Source organism: Emys orbicularis, chromosome 1, assembly GCF_028017835.1.
Source record: "Emys orbicularis isolate rEmyOrb1 chromosome 1, rEmyOrb1.hap1, whole genome shotgun sequence".
Lineage (NCBI taxonomy): Eukaryota > Metazoa > Chordata > Testudines > Emydidae > Emys > Emys orbicularis.
Genome location: NC_088683.1, coordinates 150,754,945 through 150,771,417, shown reverse-complemented (window position 1 = coordinate 150,771,417; position 16,473 = coordinate 150,754,945). Strand labels below are relative to the sequence as shown.

At 45.1% G+C, this 16,473-nt stretch overlaps 1 protein-coding gene across 9 annotated transcripts in view; it reads left to right on the top strand.

Moving 5' to 3' along the window:
* Window positions 1-15,649, top strand: part of KEL (Kell metallo-endopeptidase (Kell blood group)) — a 30,290-nt gene extending 14,641 nt beyond the window's left edge. For 6 of the 9 annotated variants that reach the window (XM_065408770.1, XM_065408753.1, XM_065408736.1 and 3 more), the window contains 12 exons: window positions 790-855; window positions 3,569-3,757; window positions 4,587-4,732; window positions 5,183-5,309; window positions 5,905-6,015; window positions 7,434-7,532; window positions 8,112-8,189; window positions 8,700-8,803; window positions 9,410-9,520; window positions 12,109-12,176; window positions 12,578-12,744; window positions 13,418-14,883. In XM_065408770.1, coding sequence (XP_065264842.1) covers window positions 790-855; window positions 3,569-3,757; window positions 4,587-4,732; window positions 5,183-5,309; window positions 5,905-6,015; window positions 7,434-7,532; window positions 8,112-8,189; window positions 8,700-8,803; window positions 9,410-9,520; window positions 12,109-12,176; window positions 12,578-12,744; window positions 13,418-13,711 — 1,560 coding nt within the window. In that variant the 3' untranslated portion in view covers window positions 13,712-14,883. Of the gene's footprint in view, window positions 1-789; window positions 856-3,568; window positions 3,758-4,586; window positions 4,733-5,182; window positions 5,310-5,904; window positions 6,016-7,433; window positions 7,533-8,111; window positions 8,190-8,699; window positions 8,804-9,409; window positions 9,521-12,108; window positions 12,177-12,577; window positions 12,745-13,417 lie in introns of those variants that run through there. The other 3 variants (XM_065408778.1, XM_065408743.1, XM_065408788.1) reach the window with 2 other exon arrangements.
* The last annotated feature ends 824 nt before the right edge of the window (window positions 15,650-16,473 follow it).

Here is a 16,473-nt window from a genome sequence, read left to right as displayed (position 1 = left end):
TGTGCTTCGGCGGCGCTCCGGCCGGTGTTTTTTTTGTTGTTTTTTGGGGGGGGGTTTTGCGTGCTTGGGGCGGCGAGAGCCACCTTATGATCGCGTTATATCCGAATTTGCATTATCGCGGGGCGTGTTATAGCGGGGTTTCCCTGTATTTGAAAGTGTAGAAAAGCATCCAAAATATTTAATAAATTTCAATTGGCATTCTATTGTTTAACAGTGCAATTAAAACTATGATTAATTGTGATTAATTTTTTTATCACAATTAAGTTTTTGAGTTAATCGTGTGAATTAACTGTGATTAATTGACAGCCCTAATAATAATAGAGATATACCTATCTCATAGAGCTGGAAGGGACCCTGAAATGTCATCAAGTCCAGCCCCCTGCCTTCACTAGCAGGACCAAGTACTGATTTTGCCCCAGATCCCTAAGTGTCCCCCTCAAGGATTAAACTCACAACCCTGGATTTAGCAGGCCAATGCTCAAACCACTAAGCTATCCCTCCCCCTCCTACCACTTGCCCCTGTATCCAGTGAAGACTAACCAATGTAGCTTGAATTTAAATGTCAAATACTCACAGCAAACTTCTTGCAAATGATCTGGAGACCAAAAATTAAGCTTAGAACTGTTTGGGGGACACTTCTCAATAATAAAATCAGTTTATGACAATCATAAACTGCTTGCAGACAAATTATTGAACAGATAAAGAAACAAAAGTCATTGAATAAATTATTTCCCCATCTCTAGTGTTTCTGGCATTAACTAAGTGTTTTTCCTTCACTCCTTTCCTCAGATTGACCATCCTGAGTTTGAGATGCCACCAGAGAGTGACTACAATGAAAAAGCAAATTATCCCGAGGTACCCTATCAGAGGCCTACTGGGTTCAGGGATCTACTTTGAAATGTCCCCTGATTTGGATTGGTTTGTGAGTGGTGATCACATGTGCTCAGTGTCTGATGAGATCATGGGGCTATTCCAGGGCTTGTCCACACTAGGACAGGATGGGGGGTTGGAATATTTTTAGCTAACAGGTTTTTTAAAGTCCTGGTGTAGGAAGGGCATGTTGCATTTTTTTAATGTGTTAGCTTGTCAAGGGGAACGTGGTGTACAAAAAACTTGTCCTGATTGTACTAGGACTTTATAACCTGTTAGTTAAAATGTGACACATTTCATTCTAGTGTGGATGAGAGCCCTTGGAATCACCTTTGAATTCAGTCCAGAAAATCCAATTCCATTTAGTCATCTCGTCTTCTTCATCTTTCTGAACTGGATCAGCTGAATTGGCTGCAATTTACTGACTGTGGGTCTTTCAGAAGAGATCTTAAATACCAAAGTTCTGTCTTCCCACCATGGATGTTTAAGATCCCCTGATAATCCAAGTACAAACAGGAGTCTGGTCTGCTCTCTCTGTCCAAAATTTCCATTCTGTTTGTCTCACTCTCTGGATTGGCTCAGAACTGTCAGAAAACAGGGCAGACACCCCAAACTGGTGGTGTATTCTATAATTAGATTTCACCAAGCCAGTAAAAAAAGTGCACTCCTGGATCACTACACCATCCTTACCATGGAGTCATAGCCTCTCCAGTCTATCTTGCCACCCAGACAAACTGGACTTAGTGATAAAAGGTTATAAGTCCAAAATGATAGCAGTTGATATAATAAACTGCTAGTTGCCCAAAAGTCTTTTCAGGGAACCCAGATGTTTCTGGGGATCGCCACTTTGCATTTGGCATCTTCCCTCTAAAAGTCATAGAATCATAGAATATCCAAAAGTCCAAACAGTCAGAGATGACGATTATTCCTTTGAATCAGTATTTATAGTTTCTGCTCACAGAAGACAATCTGAATCATAGAATCATAGAATATGAGGGTTGGAAGGGACGTCAGGAAGTCATCTAGTCCAACCCCCTGCTCAAAGCAGGACCAATACCCAACTAAATCATCCCAGCCAGGGCTTTGTCAAGCCTGGCCTTAAAAACCAATAAGGAAGGAGATTCCACCACCTCCCTAGGTAATCCATTCCAGTGCTTCACCACCCTCCTAGTGAAAAAGTTTTTCCTAATATCCAACGTAAACCTCCCCCACTGCAACTTGAGACCATTACTCCTTGTTCTGTCATCTGCTACCACTGAGAACAGTCTAGATCCATCCTCTTTGGAACCCCCTTTCAAGTAGCTGAAAGCAGCTATCAAATCCCCCCTCATTCTTCTCTTCTGCAGACTAAACAATCCCAGTTCCCTTAACATCTCCTCATAAGTCATGTGCTCCAGCCCCCTAATCATTTTTGTTGCCCTCTGCTGGACTCTTTCCAATTTTTCCACATCCTTCTTGTAGTGTGGGGCCCAAAACTGGACACAGAACTCCAGAAGAGGCCTCACCAATGCCGAATAGAGGGGAATGATCATGTCCCTCGATCGCTGGCAATGCCCCTACTTATACAGCCCAAAATGCCGTTAGCCTTCTTGGCAACAAGGGCACACTGTTGACTCAGATCCCACTTCTCATCCACTGTAACCCCTAGGTCCTTTCCTGCAGAACTGCTGCCTAGCCATTCGGTCCCTAGTCTGTAGCAGTGCATGGGATTCTTCCGTCCTAAGTGCAGGACTCTGCACTTGTCCTTGTTGAACCTCATCAGATTTCTTTTGGCTCAATCCTCTAATTTGTCTAGGTCCCTCTGTATCCTATCCCTACCCTCCAGCGTATCTACCACTCCTTCCAGTTTAGTGCCATCTTCATGTCTTCACCCACCTGGGCCAGTGAATTTCCATTGTCAAATACAATGGCCCTTGCTTTGAAATTAGCACTCTTCTTCATTTACATTTCCAAGGCTCCAATCATGTTTGATGGGTAATTTAATTACAGGGATATACATAATGTAAAAGGTAATGTAATAGCAAATAACAATCCTTCATTAGTTTTCGTGAAGTTTACACATCAAGTACATTCTCATTTTAACACTAACACTTTTGATCTAAGGTTATCTAGTTACAGAGATATACATAATGTAATGTGATAGCAATCAACAGGTTATAGATAAGCAAAGACAATACCACTAACATTTCCTTTGTGTGTTCACAAATGAATTGGCCTGATTACACTACAATACCTTTGACACTGCTTTGATTTCTATTAACATATGACTGAATTAGCCTGCAGCCCTGTCCTGAGCTGGCACCAGGGAAGACATCATCACACTGTTCACTGGTGTTCACTACTGCTTCTTGCAATTAAACAGCTGCCTCCTCCCACCCCAAAAGTAGCTGCATTTCAGTGCTAAAATGATCCCTATATTTAAACCATTTGTAAAGTGTGAGGGAACTATAAGCTATTATTTCTCATTGATAATTCAGTTTTGTTCACAGATCCAACAGCCCTATTCAGCAAACCTTGCTCCAGGCAGATACACAGGAACATTGGGATGAAAGGGGTGGTTTGTGTTGTTGAGATGGTGGGAAGCAACCCCTGAAAGATTGAGGGTTGTGTGGGATGATCCAGGTGAATGGCTGGGCGGGTGGGATGGCTCAGATCCCAACTCATAGCTCTTCTACTGGTGATGGGTTTTAAATCACAGGTTGTCCGTGTGTATTTCTCATACCTGATGAAGCTGGGGACACTGTTGGGAGGGCCACAGAATGTTACCTCCACCTTCATCTCCTTCGCCTTGTCCTTCATCTCCAACCTCCAGAAGGAGGTCACCCCACTGCAGAAACGGCGGGAGAGAGGGATGCTGTTCTATCACACCACTATCAGGGAGCTGCAGGTGTGTGTCTTGAACTTCCAAATGAGAGAGGATGTGTGGAGCCCCTTGCAGGAGCCCGGCAGAAATTGCCACTCTCCTGCCTCCTAGAGTCTCCTCTGCCACTGAATTGTCAGTTTCAGAGGGGTAGCCGTGTTAAACTGTATCAGTAAAAACAATAAGGAGTCCTTGTGGCACCTTAGAGACTAGCAAATTTATTTGGGCATAAGCTTTCATGGACTATAACCCACTTCATCAGATGCATGGAGTAAGAAATACTGTAAGCAGGTATAAATATACAGCAAATGAAAAGATGGGAGTTGCCTTACCAAGTGGGGGATCAGTGCTAATGAGGCCAATTCAATTAGGGTGGATGTGGCCCATTCCCAATAGTTGACAAGAAAGTATGAGTATCAACAGAGGGAAAATTATTTTTTGTAATGACCCAGCCACTCCCAGTCTTTATTCAGGCCTAATTTGATGGTGTCAAGTTTGCAAATTAATTCCAGTTCTGCAGTTTCTCGTTGAAGTCTGTTTTTGAAGTTTTTTTGTCGAAGAATGGCCACTTTTAAGTCTGTTATTAAGTGTCCAGGGAGACTGAAGTGCCCTCCTACTGGTTTTTGAAGTTACAGTTCTTGATGTCTGATTTGTGTCCATTTATTCTTTTGAGTAGAGACTGTCTGGTTTGGCCAATGTACATGGCACAGGGGCATTGTGCACATCTACCAATGTGATATATGCCATCATGTGCGAGCACTTCAATCTCCCTGGAGACATTCCTATTTTCCCCATTCAGTCCTGGGGATAGGCTGGGAAGTCACATTTCAGCATTTCTGTTTGGCTTTACCTTTAGGAAAAGGCACCCGCGATCGATTGGCTGTCATGCCTCCAGGCAGCCTTCCATCCTGTACAGCTGAACATCTCCCAGCCAATCGTAGTGCATGACATGGATTATTTGAAAGGCATGTCGCGGATTATTGGAAAATGGCAGAAGGGGAGGTAGGAACTGATGTCTGATACTGTAGCCATTGTGCCTTGAGGAGGCTGTGATAGCTTCAGGTATCAAACTAAACCCGAATGGACTTAGTCAGTGTTCAGATAGGAGATGGCCAAGGAAACACTAAGGCACTGCAGAAGCTCAGTGGGTGACCCAGCAAGGCTCTTCCCACATGTAGTCATTAAAGATTCTATGGCACTTTCTGCAAGCTTTGACCTGTTTCCTGGCCCAGTTCCAGCTCAGGCAATTATATTCTGCCAAACTAAATTCTTCCTGCAGTTCCAGACAGAAGTACTGTTAATCACTCCTTGTCTTCAGCTGTTAAGTGATATTGCTGTTTGCAGTTAAACAGCTGCCACAGTTTACCCAAGATATGGATGCATTTAGTACTGGCTGAAGTGATCCTTATATATTAGTCCCTATAAATGTGCTGCTTTGTGCCTTTTCCCCAGTGTCCTACAGATCTATATGATCCTCTGCTTGGTTGGAAACCTCTCCCCAGCCCTCGACAGCCGGTTCCAAGATGCACGCAGGGAGCTGTTTGAAAAGCTGCATGGAAAGACAGGGGAATCTGGGATGGTGAGTCAGCTTCCCTTCAGTTCCCCCAGCTCCCAAGGCAGCTCTGTAGATGCTCTGCTCCCATGGCCACCCCCACTGGCTGCTGCCCTGATCTCTAGTCCTCGAAGTAGTTTCTCATGTTGGAGGGACAGAGTGGAAGGACATGCTGACCAGGATAGCAGCATTACTTCCTATTTCCCAGCACTTTCCTCTAGTGATGATGCCATGGAGGAAGCCAGCCCTGTACCTGCTGCACCCATGGAGTCCAATCCACACTAAGAGACTTCCACAAGGACAGGGGTTGGAGAACAATATACAGATGGGCAGGTTTCCTTTTTCTGTCCCTTCCAGCCAGGATATGAGTCCCCTCCACTTGTGGAAGCGAAGAGGGTGAACCAGCCTTGAGTTCTATGGTCATGTTTTCTGAAATGCTCAAAGGCTTTTAGAGTTGATAAAAATCTAAGTAAAATAAATTAAATTCTTGATTATTTGCTATGATCATTACTACACATGTATACATATTTCTCTGTCCCTCTCTCTTTCTATGTGTTGTTCTGCCTTCCTCCTTTGGAACTTTGTTTCTCTCTCTCTCTCTCTCTCTCTGCTTCTTTCCCAGGTACTGGCCCATCGCTGGAAGAAATGCCTGAGTGACACCAGCACCTTCTTTGAGCCTGTCCTTGGGGAGATGATTGTGCAAGAGATTTTCCCTCAAGAGACAAAGGAACTCGTAGGTATTCTTCTTCCCCCACCTAAACACAAACTCAGCTTAATTTCCTTCTCCTCTTTCCATTCTCACCTGATACACTGTCAAGGTCAGGTCACTTCCTTATTCCTTACAAATGTCCCATCATTCTTTGGGAGTGAGGTAGGTTATTGGAGCTTCAATACACTTATTGCGAAAATAGTCAGTACTAGGATTGCAGTCTTTATCCTCATTCCTTCAGTAACAAAGCAGAGAGTGGGGGCCCCAGTACTCATGCATGACCCTACACTAAAACAAACCACTGTGTGCAGCCCCAGCACTCATATAGGACCCTACAATAACAGATCAGTGCATGCAGCCCCAATACTCATGAGTGATTTTATAATAACAAACCTGTGCTTGCAGGCCCAGTACTTATATGTGACCCTACAATAACAAACTAGTGCATGCAGCCCCAGTAAGTGCAGTTCCAGCACTCATTAACCATCTCATGATAACAGACTAGCATGGATTACCCAGTACTTGTGAACCCAGTACTGTATTAACAAACCAATATGCCAGGGCTTCTGAGTGGGTCAGTACTAACAAACAAGTCTGCGTACCCTGGGGAAGGGGAACCTTTTTGCTAAGGGATCAGATTTCCATTTCCAAGGTTATTAGCACAAGCACTGAATTTATAAAGGGTTTGCACTGTGTGAAAAATGCCATGAAAAAATAACCCAGGGACATGGGACAATGAGAGACATTAAAGAGGGAAGAGCAATGAAGAAGCAGAGAAGAGAAAGAGGGAAGAAGGACACAGGAGAGCATGTCAAACTACAGCACTCATCTTCCTTGTAAGGGCATCAGTGAAGTGAATTTGCTGGGCTTCCTCCAGGGAAGAATATAGGTTCCACTGTGGGAGAAGTGTATGTGTGTGTGCACATGTGTGTAGTGAAGCCCTGAACTGATTGATTGAATCCCCCTCAGACACCACCAGCAAAGAGGAGGGTCAGATTGTATAATAGAGGGAGCTGGAACTAAATACATCCTGAATTTTCCTTTAATTCAAACAAAGGGAAAGAGTCTAGAGTAGATCCCATCCCATGTTAGGAGAGGAGAAGTCTAGGACTGAATGAACAAGGGATTGTGTTCTCCTCTCACCTAAGCAGAGGCAATGGGGAGATGAGGAGAACAGGGCAGGGTTAGGGGAGCAGTGTACAGGGACAAGCCCATGGCTGAAAGGAAGTAAAGGACGAATTCCCTTCGCACTCCCTGGAAAGAGGGATCCTTACCAGGGCTGGGTTGTAGCTCAATTTGTGGAGCATAGAGAGAGAGTAGCCCAGAACTGAATAAACATGGGCCCTGTTTGCTCCCCTCTCCTCTCAGAGCCAGATATGGTATTTCTTAAGGAGCAGCTGCGTTTCTGTAGCTCTGAGTGTATCTCTCTTTCCCCTTGGCAGGCTGAGAAGATGTTCTCTGTGGTCCAAGATGCCCTCAACAGTCGGCTGGATCAGGTGGAGTGGATGGATGAGCAGACCCGACAAGAGGCCAAGGACAAGGCATGTGTGGAAGACACAGGTCACTGGGTCCTTATGTCCCAGAAGCCCCTGGGAAGGGATGGGTGTCTGCACCTGCACATACTTTGACATGTGTTCTCATGTACATGATCCTACATGGACACTTTTATACATACCTGCTCAACACTTCTAGGTGGATACACATATACCATCATATGCACATAGTCATACACTGACGTATATGGAAAAGCTCAGTGTTTATCCATGCGCACCCACAGCTGCACACATGCCAACATATATGAGCACCAACAAGCTTCCACATGGAGGGAGATAAAAAAGCACAAAGCTGCCCTGGTGTAAGCAGCTGCAATTCCATGGGCTTCATTAGAGCAGCTGCTGTTTATATCAGGGTTGCATTTGGCCTTATAGCACTGATTTGGGAAAGGAGAAGAGCAAGGGGAGATGTCTTACCTGGAGAAGTCAAATAGGACAGCTCTTATTTTTACAGAGCTAACTTATAAGTCCTACTTACCCTGCCCTGAAACACATTATAGGGACATTCAAAATATAAGGAATCCTCTTGATTATGTGTATTATTTTATTTTATTTTAATGATTTAAGGTTTCTAAGCTTCAGGTAGAAATTGGCTATCCAAACAGCATCCTCCAAACTGCTGAAATGGACCAGGAATTCCAGGATGTGAGTTATACAATGCAAACATACCTGTCTCGTTACTGGTAATATACCTGTTCCATACCCAAGGGCAACTTCTGCTGGAGGGGAAGGGAGCAGAGCATACTCCATACAACTAGCATACCTTCTCCTTTCCCTCCAATGTCTTGTTTTGAACGAGGTTGGGTCTGGAGAAGCTGGGAGGTCCAGCCAGTGCTCTTGCGTCTTTGCCTACTCTGCCTCCTGTTGGGACAGGAGAAGTTGGGGGTGGCACAGTTCATCCCCCAAAGAATGTGTGCTCTGCTTTGCTTGTGATAATATCTCCTGCAGTCCTTTTCCACATCTTAGGTCGGAGATTTTGAGGGTTGGGAGAGAAAAGAGAGAATATTTGATTGTTTTTTGATTAACCCCATTTTCTGCCCTGTTTGGTGTTGTCTCTTTTGCCCCGTCCTCTTTCTGATTCTCATCTCTCTCTTGTTCTTGCTCTCTCTTCTGTGTCCTTTTAAACTCGCTCTCATTGCCTCTCTCTTTCCTTAGCTGGAGATACATGACAATACCTTTTTGCTCAATGTGGTGGCCTGCCTGAAGGCTGTGAGGGAAAATTTCTCCCTGAGGCTCCTTCATCCCCACCTGCAGGATAAGTATGTGTCAGCTGACAGGTGGTGGGGATGATGTGTGGTAGGGGACTGGTTATAGGATGTATATAGGCAGTGGAGAGGAGGTATAGGAGCAGCTGATTGGACACAAAAGAAGATATAACAAAAACAAAAGGATTTGAGATATAGTATAGGAATGGGCCAAGACAGTGGGGAGGAAATTTGCTCTTCTGGTTAATGCACTGAGCAGAAAGTCAGACAAGCTGGGTTCATTTCCCTGTTCTGCTACATGCCGCCTGCATGACCCCAAGCAAGTCTCTTAGCCACTCTGTAAAATGAGGCTACTAGCCGTGGCTTACCTGACAGTGGTGTGGGGAGGGTACATCCATGAATGTTTCCAAGGAACTTAGCTATGGCAGTGATAAGTGCCTAATAAATAAATAAAGGCAGATACAGTGTTTGTATTGAACACATGAGGCTCTGAATAATGTGAACCTCTAACTCTGCCTCCTCGCTGTATGGGATTGCACTGGGGAGTTCTTTCTCTATGTCACCACCATTCCCACAAAGGTCCAGTAGGGAGAGAGATCAGGAGACGGTCCCAAGCCGTTAATAGTGGGTGTTCTCTCTCCTTTCTTTTTCTGCTTCTAGTTGGGAGGTCTTCCCTTGGTCTGTCCATTCCTACTACTCATTGAGGCGCCACGCCGTGGTCTTCCCCGCGGGAATGTTCCGCAGCCCCTTCTTCCACGCTGAGTTCCCCAGGTACTGAGGGGCTGCAAAGCCACCAGCATAAACCTCACTCCTTCGGCATGCTGAGTTTCCAGCATACTGTTTCACTGCAAAAGGCCAAAAGGGGGGAGGGAGGGTCTGGCTCTGACTGAACTCAGTGGGAATTTGTCCACTGGCTTCAGTGAGAGCAAAATCAGAGCCTAAGTGCTTTCCATGTGGGGCTGAGATAAGCCATCTCTCATCTGTCACTGAGTAACCTCAGGCTCTTACCCTGAGACTCAGGCTGGCAGTTTTCCTGTCCCTCCCATGCAGGCAGAATATAATAGAGCAGAAGGAAAAAGACACGAGGCTCATCAAGACAGGCTACAACTAAGACAGTTCCTGAGCCCACCTCGATATTGAGTCACTCAAAGATGGAGATATACTGTTTTCTAGATTCCAAGACAAAATCCTGTGAAACCTTTAGGCAATCTCCTGTCCAAAGTGTCTTCAAATGGATCAAAGACAGCTCTGCTCCTCCTTTATAAAAAAGATCACCTCTACTAAGCAACCATTTTTTAATTATTTTTTTTTTGCATTATGAGGTTTATATGCGTTCCTGTGAACCATCGAACAGTACAATTCTGTTCCTCTGTTATAATGAGAGCATCTCTGTTGAGCAACCAGTGTTGTCATTAAGTGGTCATTTAAGACACATCAAACATTGTTTGATGTCATTTTTTTTGTCCCCCGGGAGAAAGGTTTGCACAGGGAGAATAATCCCAGACTCATTAAATTCCTGTACAAAAGTAGGCTCTCACTAGGGGAAGGAATGAAACAAGTGGTCTGATCAATATAATAATTCTTTTTAGTCTATGGTGAAACTTACACCTCCTATCTGTAGAACACCCATGTGCCCTTGATGACTCATAAAACTCATAACAGGATTAAGAATGGGACACAGCTGAAATGAATAATGGCAAGACAAATATACTTTTCTAATGCTATGTGCTTCCGCTTAATAAGTGAGTCACTTCTGAATCAGCAGATCTGCCCCCTGTATTCAGTCTGATCTGCTGACTAAATTGACTGTGAGGGAAGTAAGTTTGTTAACACTGTTAGCCCAGCAGAGCCAACAGTTCAGAGAGAGAGAGAGAGAGAGAGAGAGCATTAGATTCAGGAGTCAGACATCCAGGGTTGGGGGGGGGGGTCCCCCCAAAATGCAGTTTGGGGTTGACAAAATATTTCACAAATTCATTTTGAATTCTCCAAGTTGTTTCAGTTGAAATAAAAACAAAAAAATTGAAACATTTTGTTTTGACATTTTTTAAAGCAAAGTTTTGATTTTTCAATTCTAAATGACTTTTCATTTTGAAATGTACTTTAATTTTATTAAAGAAACTTAAAAAAAAAACTGAAAATGAAACATTTCATTTCAGGTGGAACTGAATGTTTCATTCAATACAAAGCAGATATTTTTTTCAACAGTTTGCTAAAAAAAAAATTAAAATTAAATTCTGGTCAACCCTGAAACAAAAGTTAGTTTTGACTTTTCAGAATGGCCAGTAAACTGAAAAATCAGTTATACATCCAGCTGTAGTTGCAGATAACCTTTAAAATGTGAACTGAGTCTGCAGAACTCTTAAAGCAGCCGCTGTTAAGAGAGATGTGAGTTGCTCCTATTCATTTCAGTGACCTGTTAATTCTGAAATGTAGTGACTATCACTACGTACATGTCAATGTTCTTTGCTTTTTCATTATTGATCAATGCATGTAAGAAAGGAGAGGGATGATCATACTGTGGAAATTTGACTGTGAGTGGATTCATTCTGGTGTTTCAAATGGGTGGAGCTTGGTTTGTGGGTGGAATTTGTGGGAGTACCACAACTATTTCTAGTGAAACCCCTGACTAGATTACTATCTTGCGCATAATTAGCAGACTTGTTAACAAACATCCAATTGCAATTGTTCACTTGTACAACCCCATTATCTTTACCCTCAGTTACCATTTGTGCAACTCTTCAGCTGGCAATGGGGTTGCACAGATGTCACTAACCTGGCATTACCATGTCACTAACCTGGCATGAGGACAGTGGGATTCCACAATTAATGAGGGAAGAATTTGACTTGCAGAATCTTTATTAATGATGAAAGGATATGAGCTAGAAAGAATTCAGCTTGACTCTCAGGGTATGTTTACACCAGAATAAAAGACCTGTGGCTGGCCTGGATCAGCTGACTCGGGCTGTGGGGCTAAAATTGCTGTGTAGATCTAATATTCAGGCTCAGGCTGGAGCCTCCAGCAAGCCCAAAAGTCTATACAACAATTTTGCAGCTGTCCAGCAAGCCCAAGTCAGCTGACCTAGGCCAGCTGTGGGTACTTAATTGCTATGTAAACATAGCCAGGGGGAACTGGCAGTGCTGATAGTTAGAAGAATCATACCTTTGCTTGCACATTTACTGAACGTGTTGATCTGGAATAACAGAGACGATAAGCTTGCAGCCCCTGATACTGGTTTTACACCATCACTTGGCAGAGTAGAATCACACTTGATGGAGCAGGGCTGTACAGAGAAACCCTTGCGTCCCCTGCCTCCTGCAGGCTTGGCAGCTGATACCTCTTTACATTCTGTGTTTTTCAGCGCTGTGAACTTTGGAGCCATGGGAGTCATCATGGCACACGAGCTGCTTCACGCATTCTATGATTACGGTGCGTATTGTGAACCATTCAGGGGTGCTGGAGCTAGAGGTGCCAGGGGTACAGCAACATCCCCTGGCCTGAAGTAGTAATAAATAACCAAATACATGGTTTCCACTTTCAGCACCCTGACTATAAAAATTGTTCCAGTGCCCCGAACCATTGCTGGTAATTTATAATAGAGTCTGTTCCCTCTGCTCACTGTCACAGACCTCAGGGGTGTGTTCACTCTGGAGAGCTCAGGGGAGCTCCTCCAGGACCTGCTCCCTATTTAAATGTGTAGTGCAAAGGTGGGTTTGGTAAATTCAAAAGACTCAATCCCAGACCATGCTCATTACTAATGGGAGTAGTGACTGAATCCCAGTGGACACTGGTATTGCATTTACCTTCCTGGATTTCCCTCTTCTCCACAGTGGTGCTTGAGAGCTGTCCTAGATGCAACAGGGATGCATTAGTGCGGGGTACAGACTGCCTGGTGGAACAGTATGAACGCTACTCTCTGCAGGGCCTGAGAATCAATGGCACTTTCACCCTGCTGGAGAATGCAGCTGACACAGGAGGACTCGCCATCGCTTACCAGGTATCACAAGCTACCTGCTGTTCTAATCTTGTAGTTTCACACAACTCTGCCAGTACCCCTCAATCCTGCCCTGCCCTGCAACCCCCCTACTCTGGTCCTGTCTTGGTCCTGTATGAATCAATACCCATATCTATGAAGCTGAAAGTACTCTGTAGAAGAAAGTTCCTCTTCAGGGAAGTTATGAGGTTTAATTAAACAATGTCTGTCACATGCCTTCAGATCTTTAGACAGAAGGTACTAGTGATATGCAAAGCATGGCAAGTATTTTTTGAGCATGGGTGACTCAAGTTGAAATGGTTTTCATTCAATTATAGTGCATCAAACTGCATCATCTTCTGACCCTCTGCTGCCACTATGTGGTATTGCCTTGAATGGGAAGCACAACAGTTAGGTTGATAGGAAAGAGGGCAGGGATAAGCCATCTCAGAGAGCAAGGAGATGGGATGGGAAAGAAAAGGATACTACACTTTCTCTGTGAGTGAGTGGAGTGGATGGATGTCTGTGTCCCAGTGTAAGAGCTCCGGGGCAGCACCAGTGGACAGCACCAACATCCACACTGGGAGGATGGAGGCTCCTGATTTCAGCTCTCCGTTGTGAGTTAAACTTTAATGATATTTGTGGGACACAGTCTGAGATTTTTTATTTTAATTTATCTGTCCCTCTTTGCCCACAGGCCTATAAGAACTGGCTGAAAAAGCACAAACAGGAGAGGAATTTACCCGGGAGTGGACTCTCACACCATCAGCTCTTCTACATCAGCTTTGCCAATGTAATGAACACCCTGCTGATCTTATTCATCTTGTCTGTCTCAGCCCATCTGGCCTCTTTTAATGTATCTTCCTCTCATACTTTCTCTCTCTGGTTTGTGTGTCTGATCATCACCATCTCCCTTCCTCCTGGTCTGAGTCTCTCTCCCTACTTCACAGCACTGGACTGCTCCGTAAATGCTGATCAAAGGCCTCACTGAAGACATACATCTTACACTGGGCTCTGAAGCGATATCAGACTGTCAAAGGGATCAAGCACAACAGTCTATCTACTATCCATCATTTAAGGTTTATCTAAGGCAGCAGTCACTGGAATATCTAAGCACCCTTGGTTATGATGACTGATGATAATGAAAGAAAAAAAAAAGAATGATATTTAACTTGCCCGTCAAAAGATAATTTACTTACCTGGGAAGAGTGGGCAAGAAGAAATTTAGGTTTGCAGGAAGGAAAAGACAGCAAGAGTGAACCAGCACTGCCACCATGATGGGCTTTAGGGAGAGAGCTGATCAAGTATTTTGGTGATAGGGGTCAAGTACATGGATGGATGGATGGAGTGAGATTTTTCAGGTACCTTCCTCTTCTCAAGGTTAGGATTTATACATAACCAAACTCTTGAGCTGCAAGTGAAGTGCACTTCATAGATCACTGGTGTTATGTTCTCATAGAGATTCAGGGATCATAGAGATCAGCCATTGTATTCCACACTAGCTGGAGCTTCAGGGTGCTTATTGATGGTAGGCTTCTGAGAAGAGTGCAGAAGAAGGTGATCCAATCCTGAGGCTACAAAGCGTTGGGTCACTCTGGTAAGGTCTGCATTAGAGAAGGGATGTGGCAGCTCTAGGACCAGCTGTCAGTGAATGCAGGCAGGATTAACCAGAGTGATCATCTGGGCTTCCAGCAACAGTGATGAGTCCAGTATGACCCAGACACTGCAAACCACCTGAATAAAGGCTGGACACTCCCCTCCAAAGAATGGCATATTCACAGCACTACCTGTCCTATAGGTGCTTCCCCTGCCAGCCAACATAATTTCTGCCTTGTCGGGGCTGTGACTAAATTAACACACTGAAATAACATAGTGAAGAGTTTAGAACAGATAAATATGGATAGATGGAACTCTTCCCGTCTACCATGCACTAGGAAATGGCAGTATCCAGGTGTGAATAGAAGAACATGTAGATCTGAGTGTCATCCTCTCTCCTGGCACTGTTGTCCAGCATATCTCTCTGTCTGCCCTGTCTCCTCATGCTCATGTTGTCCAGGAAGGATGACAAGCTGGAACCCTGCAGAACCTATGTGAGGGCTCGTGGGCAAGTGAGCCTTTGGGATCATTCTTAAATGCTGACATGATTGTTTTGTTTCCCTCCAGGGGATGTGTGGGCACCAGAGCCCCGAGAGACTGCGAGCCTTCCTGCATAGGGACCCACACAGCCCACCACCACTCCGCGTCCGTGGGCCCCTCAGCAACAGCCAGGACTTTGCCAGGCATTTCCAGTGCTCCAGCACAGCACCAATGAATCCAGCCTTCAAGTGCCACATCTGGTAATCCACATGGAGAAGGAGGGGGAGAGAGAGAGAAAGTTGGAGACTGGAGCTGTAGAATTCATCCCTGCTGAAGAATGGCCTGCCCTCACACAAAGACATTCTGGAGCCTAACCCATTCCTCCCGATCCCTTCTTCTCATCCTTTTCCCCTGCCAGCCAGCAGGTCATGGTGGCAGAAGGTTCCAGTTCGGGTAGCAGGAGGGAAGAGAGGCTAAACATAGCAGCCAGTACAGTGTGTGCTACTCCTCAAATGCTCCCCATGCTGTGCCCCAATTAGGCAAAACTTGCCCTTCAGAGTGTGGGGGCACAGGCTTGCAAGGTAAATAGACAAGCTACAATCATTAACAACTCTGGGGGGAACCTCACAAGTCCCCATGCACACCTCCCACCCTGGACCACCAGGGATAGAAGAACCCGGATCTCTCACTCTGAAATCACACGGGGGGAGAGACTCACTGGTTACCGCTTACAGATGGGAAGATGAGACATTTAATTAATGTACATTGCTAAAAAACCCACCTAGATATGTCATGGCACACCTGTCTTAGTGCCCCCAATATGAGTGGGATGGTCCTGGGATTTTATCTTATTTTCTGCTACTGAGCCTAGTGTCCTGGATCTGACCTGTCTAGCTCTTTGGGATTGTTCCCCCCCCCCCCCCCCCCGGTTATTCTTACCTCTGACCACTAGGGGCCTGGCCAGCTTGAATGGAAAGCTCAGTCCCATTAACTTCACTGGACTTTGGATCAAACCCTAGATACCACTCCTCCGATGCAGCGGTTGCCTCTCTTTTCTAATTGCTCCCCCTGCTGACTTCTGCTGAGAAGGAAGTAGCAGCAGCAGCTATTCTCAAGCTTTTTCGCACTCAGAAGAAGGGGAAGAGCATGCTCTGGCTGAAGGAGAAGAAAGGCTGGAACAGTGGAACCCCTTCTGTGGAGAAGAGGAATGGGGGAAGCAATGCATGGACAGGACAGGGAGTGGAATCTCAGGAGTCAGTGACGTATAGTCAGTGACGTAGCTATAATGTTGCAAGTAGTGAAGTTCCACCAGAACCATTGAGTTATGAGGTTCTGAGGGACTTCCAGATGGAATGGCACTCCGGCACATCACTTGGCCCATAGGGTGGCAATGCCGCTCACACAAATTTGGCTCTCACCCTCTTTGGTGGCACTTCGGCGGCAGCTCAAAGAAGAAGAGAGGGACTGAGGGACTCGCCGCCAAATTCCCTCCAAAGATCGTGCCTAGAGCCAGCCCCGGTCAGGAGGCAATGGGGTGTGGGAGGGTGTTATGCCCCCCCCCCCAAGATGTTAGAGATTCCTACTAGTTGCCCCCAGACACTCCATATGGAGATAACAGATAAGTCTTGTTCCTTCTCACAAAAAGGCATCAGGTTAGGGTGACCATATGTCCCATTT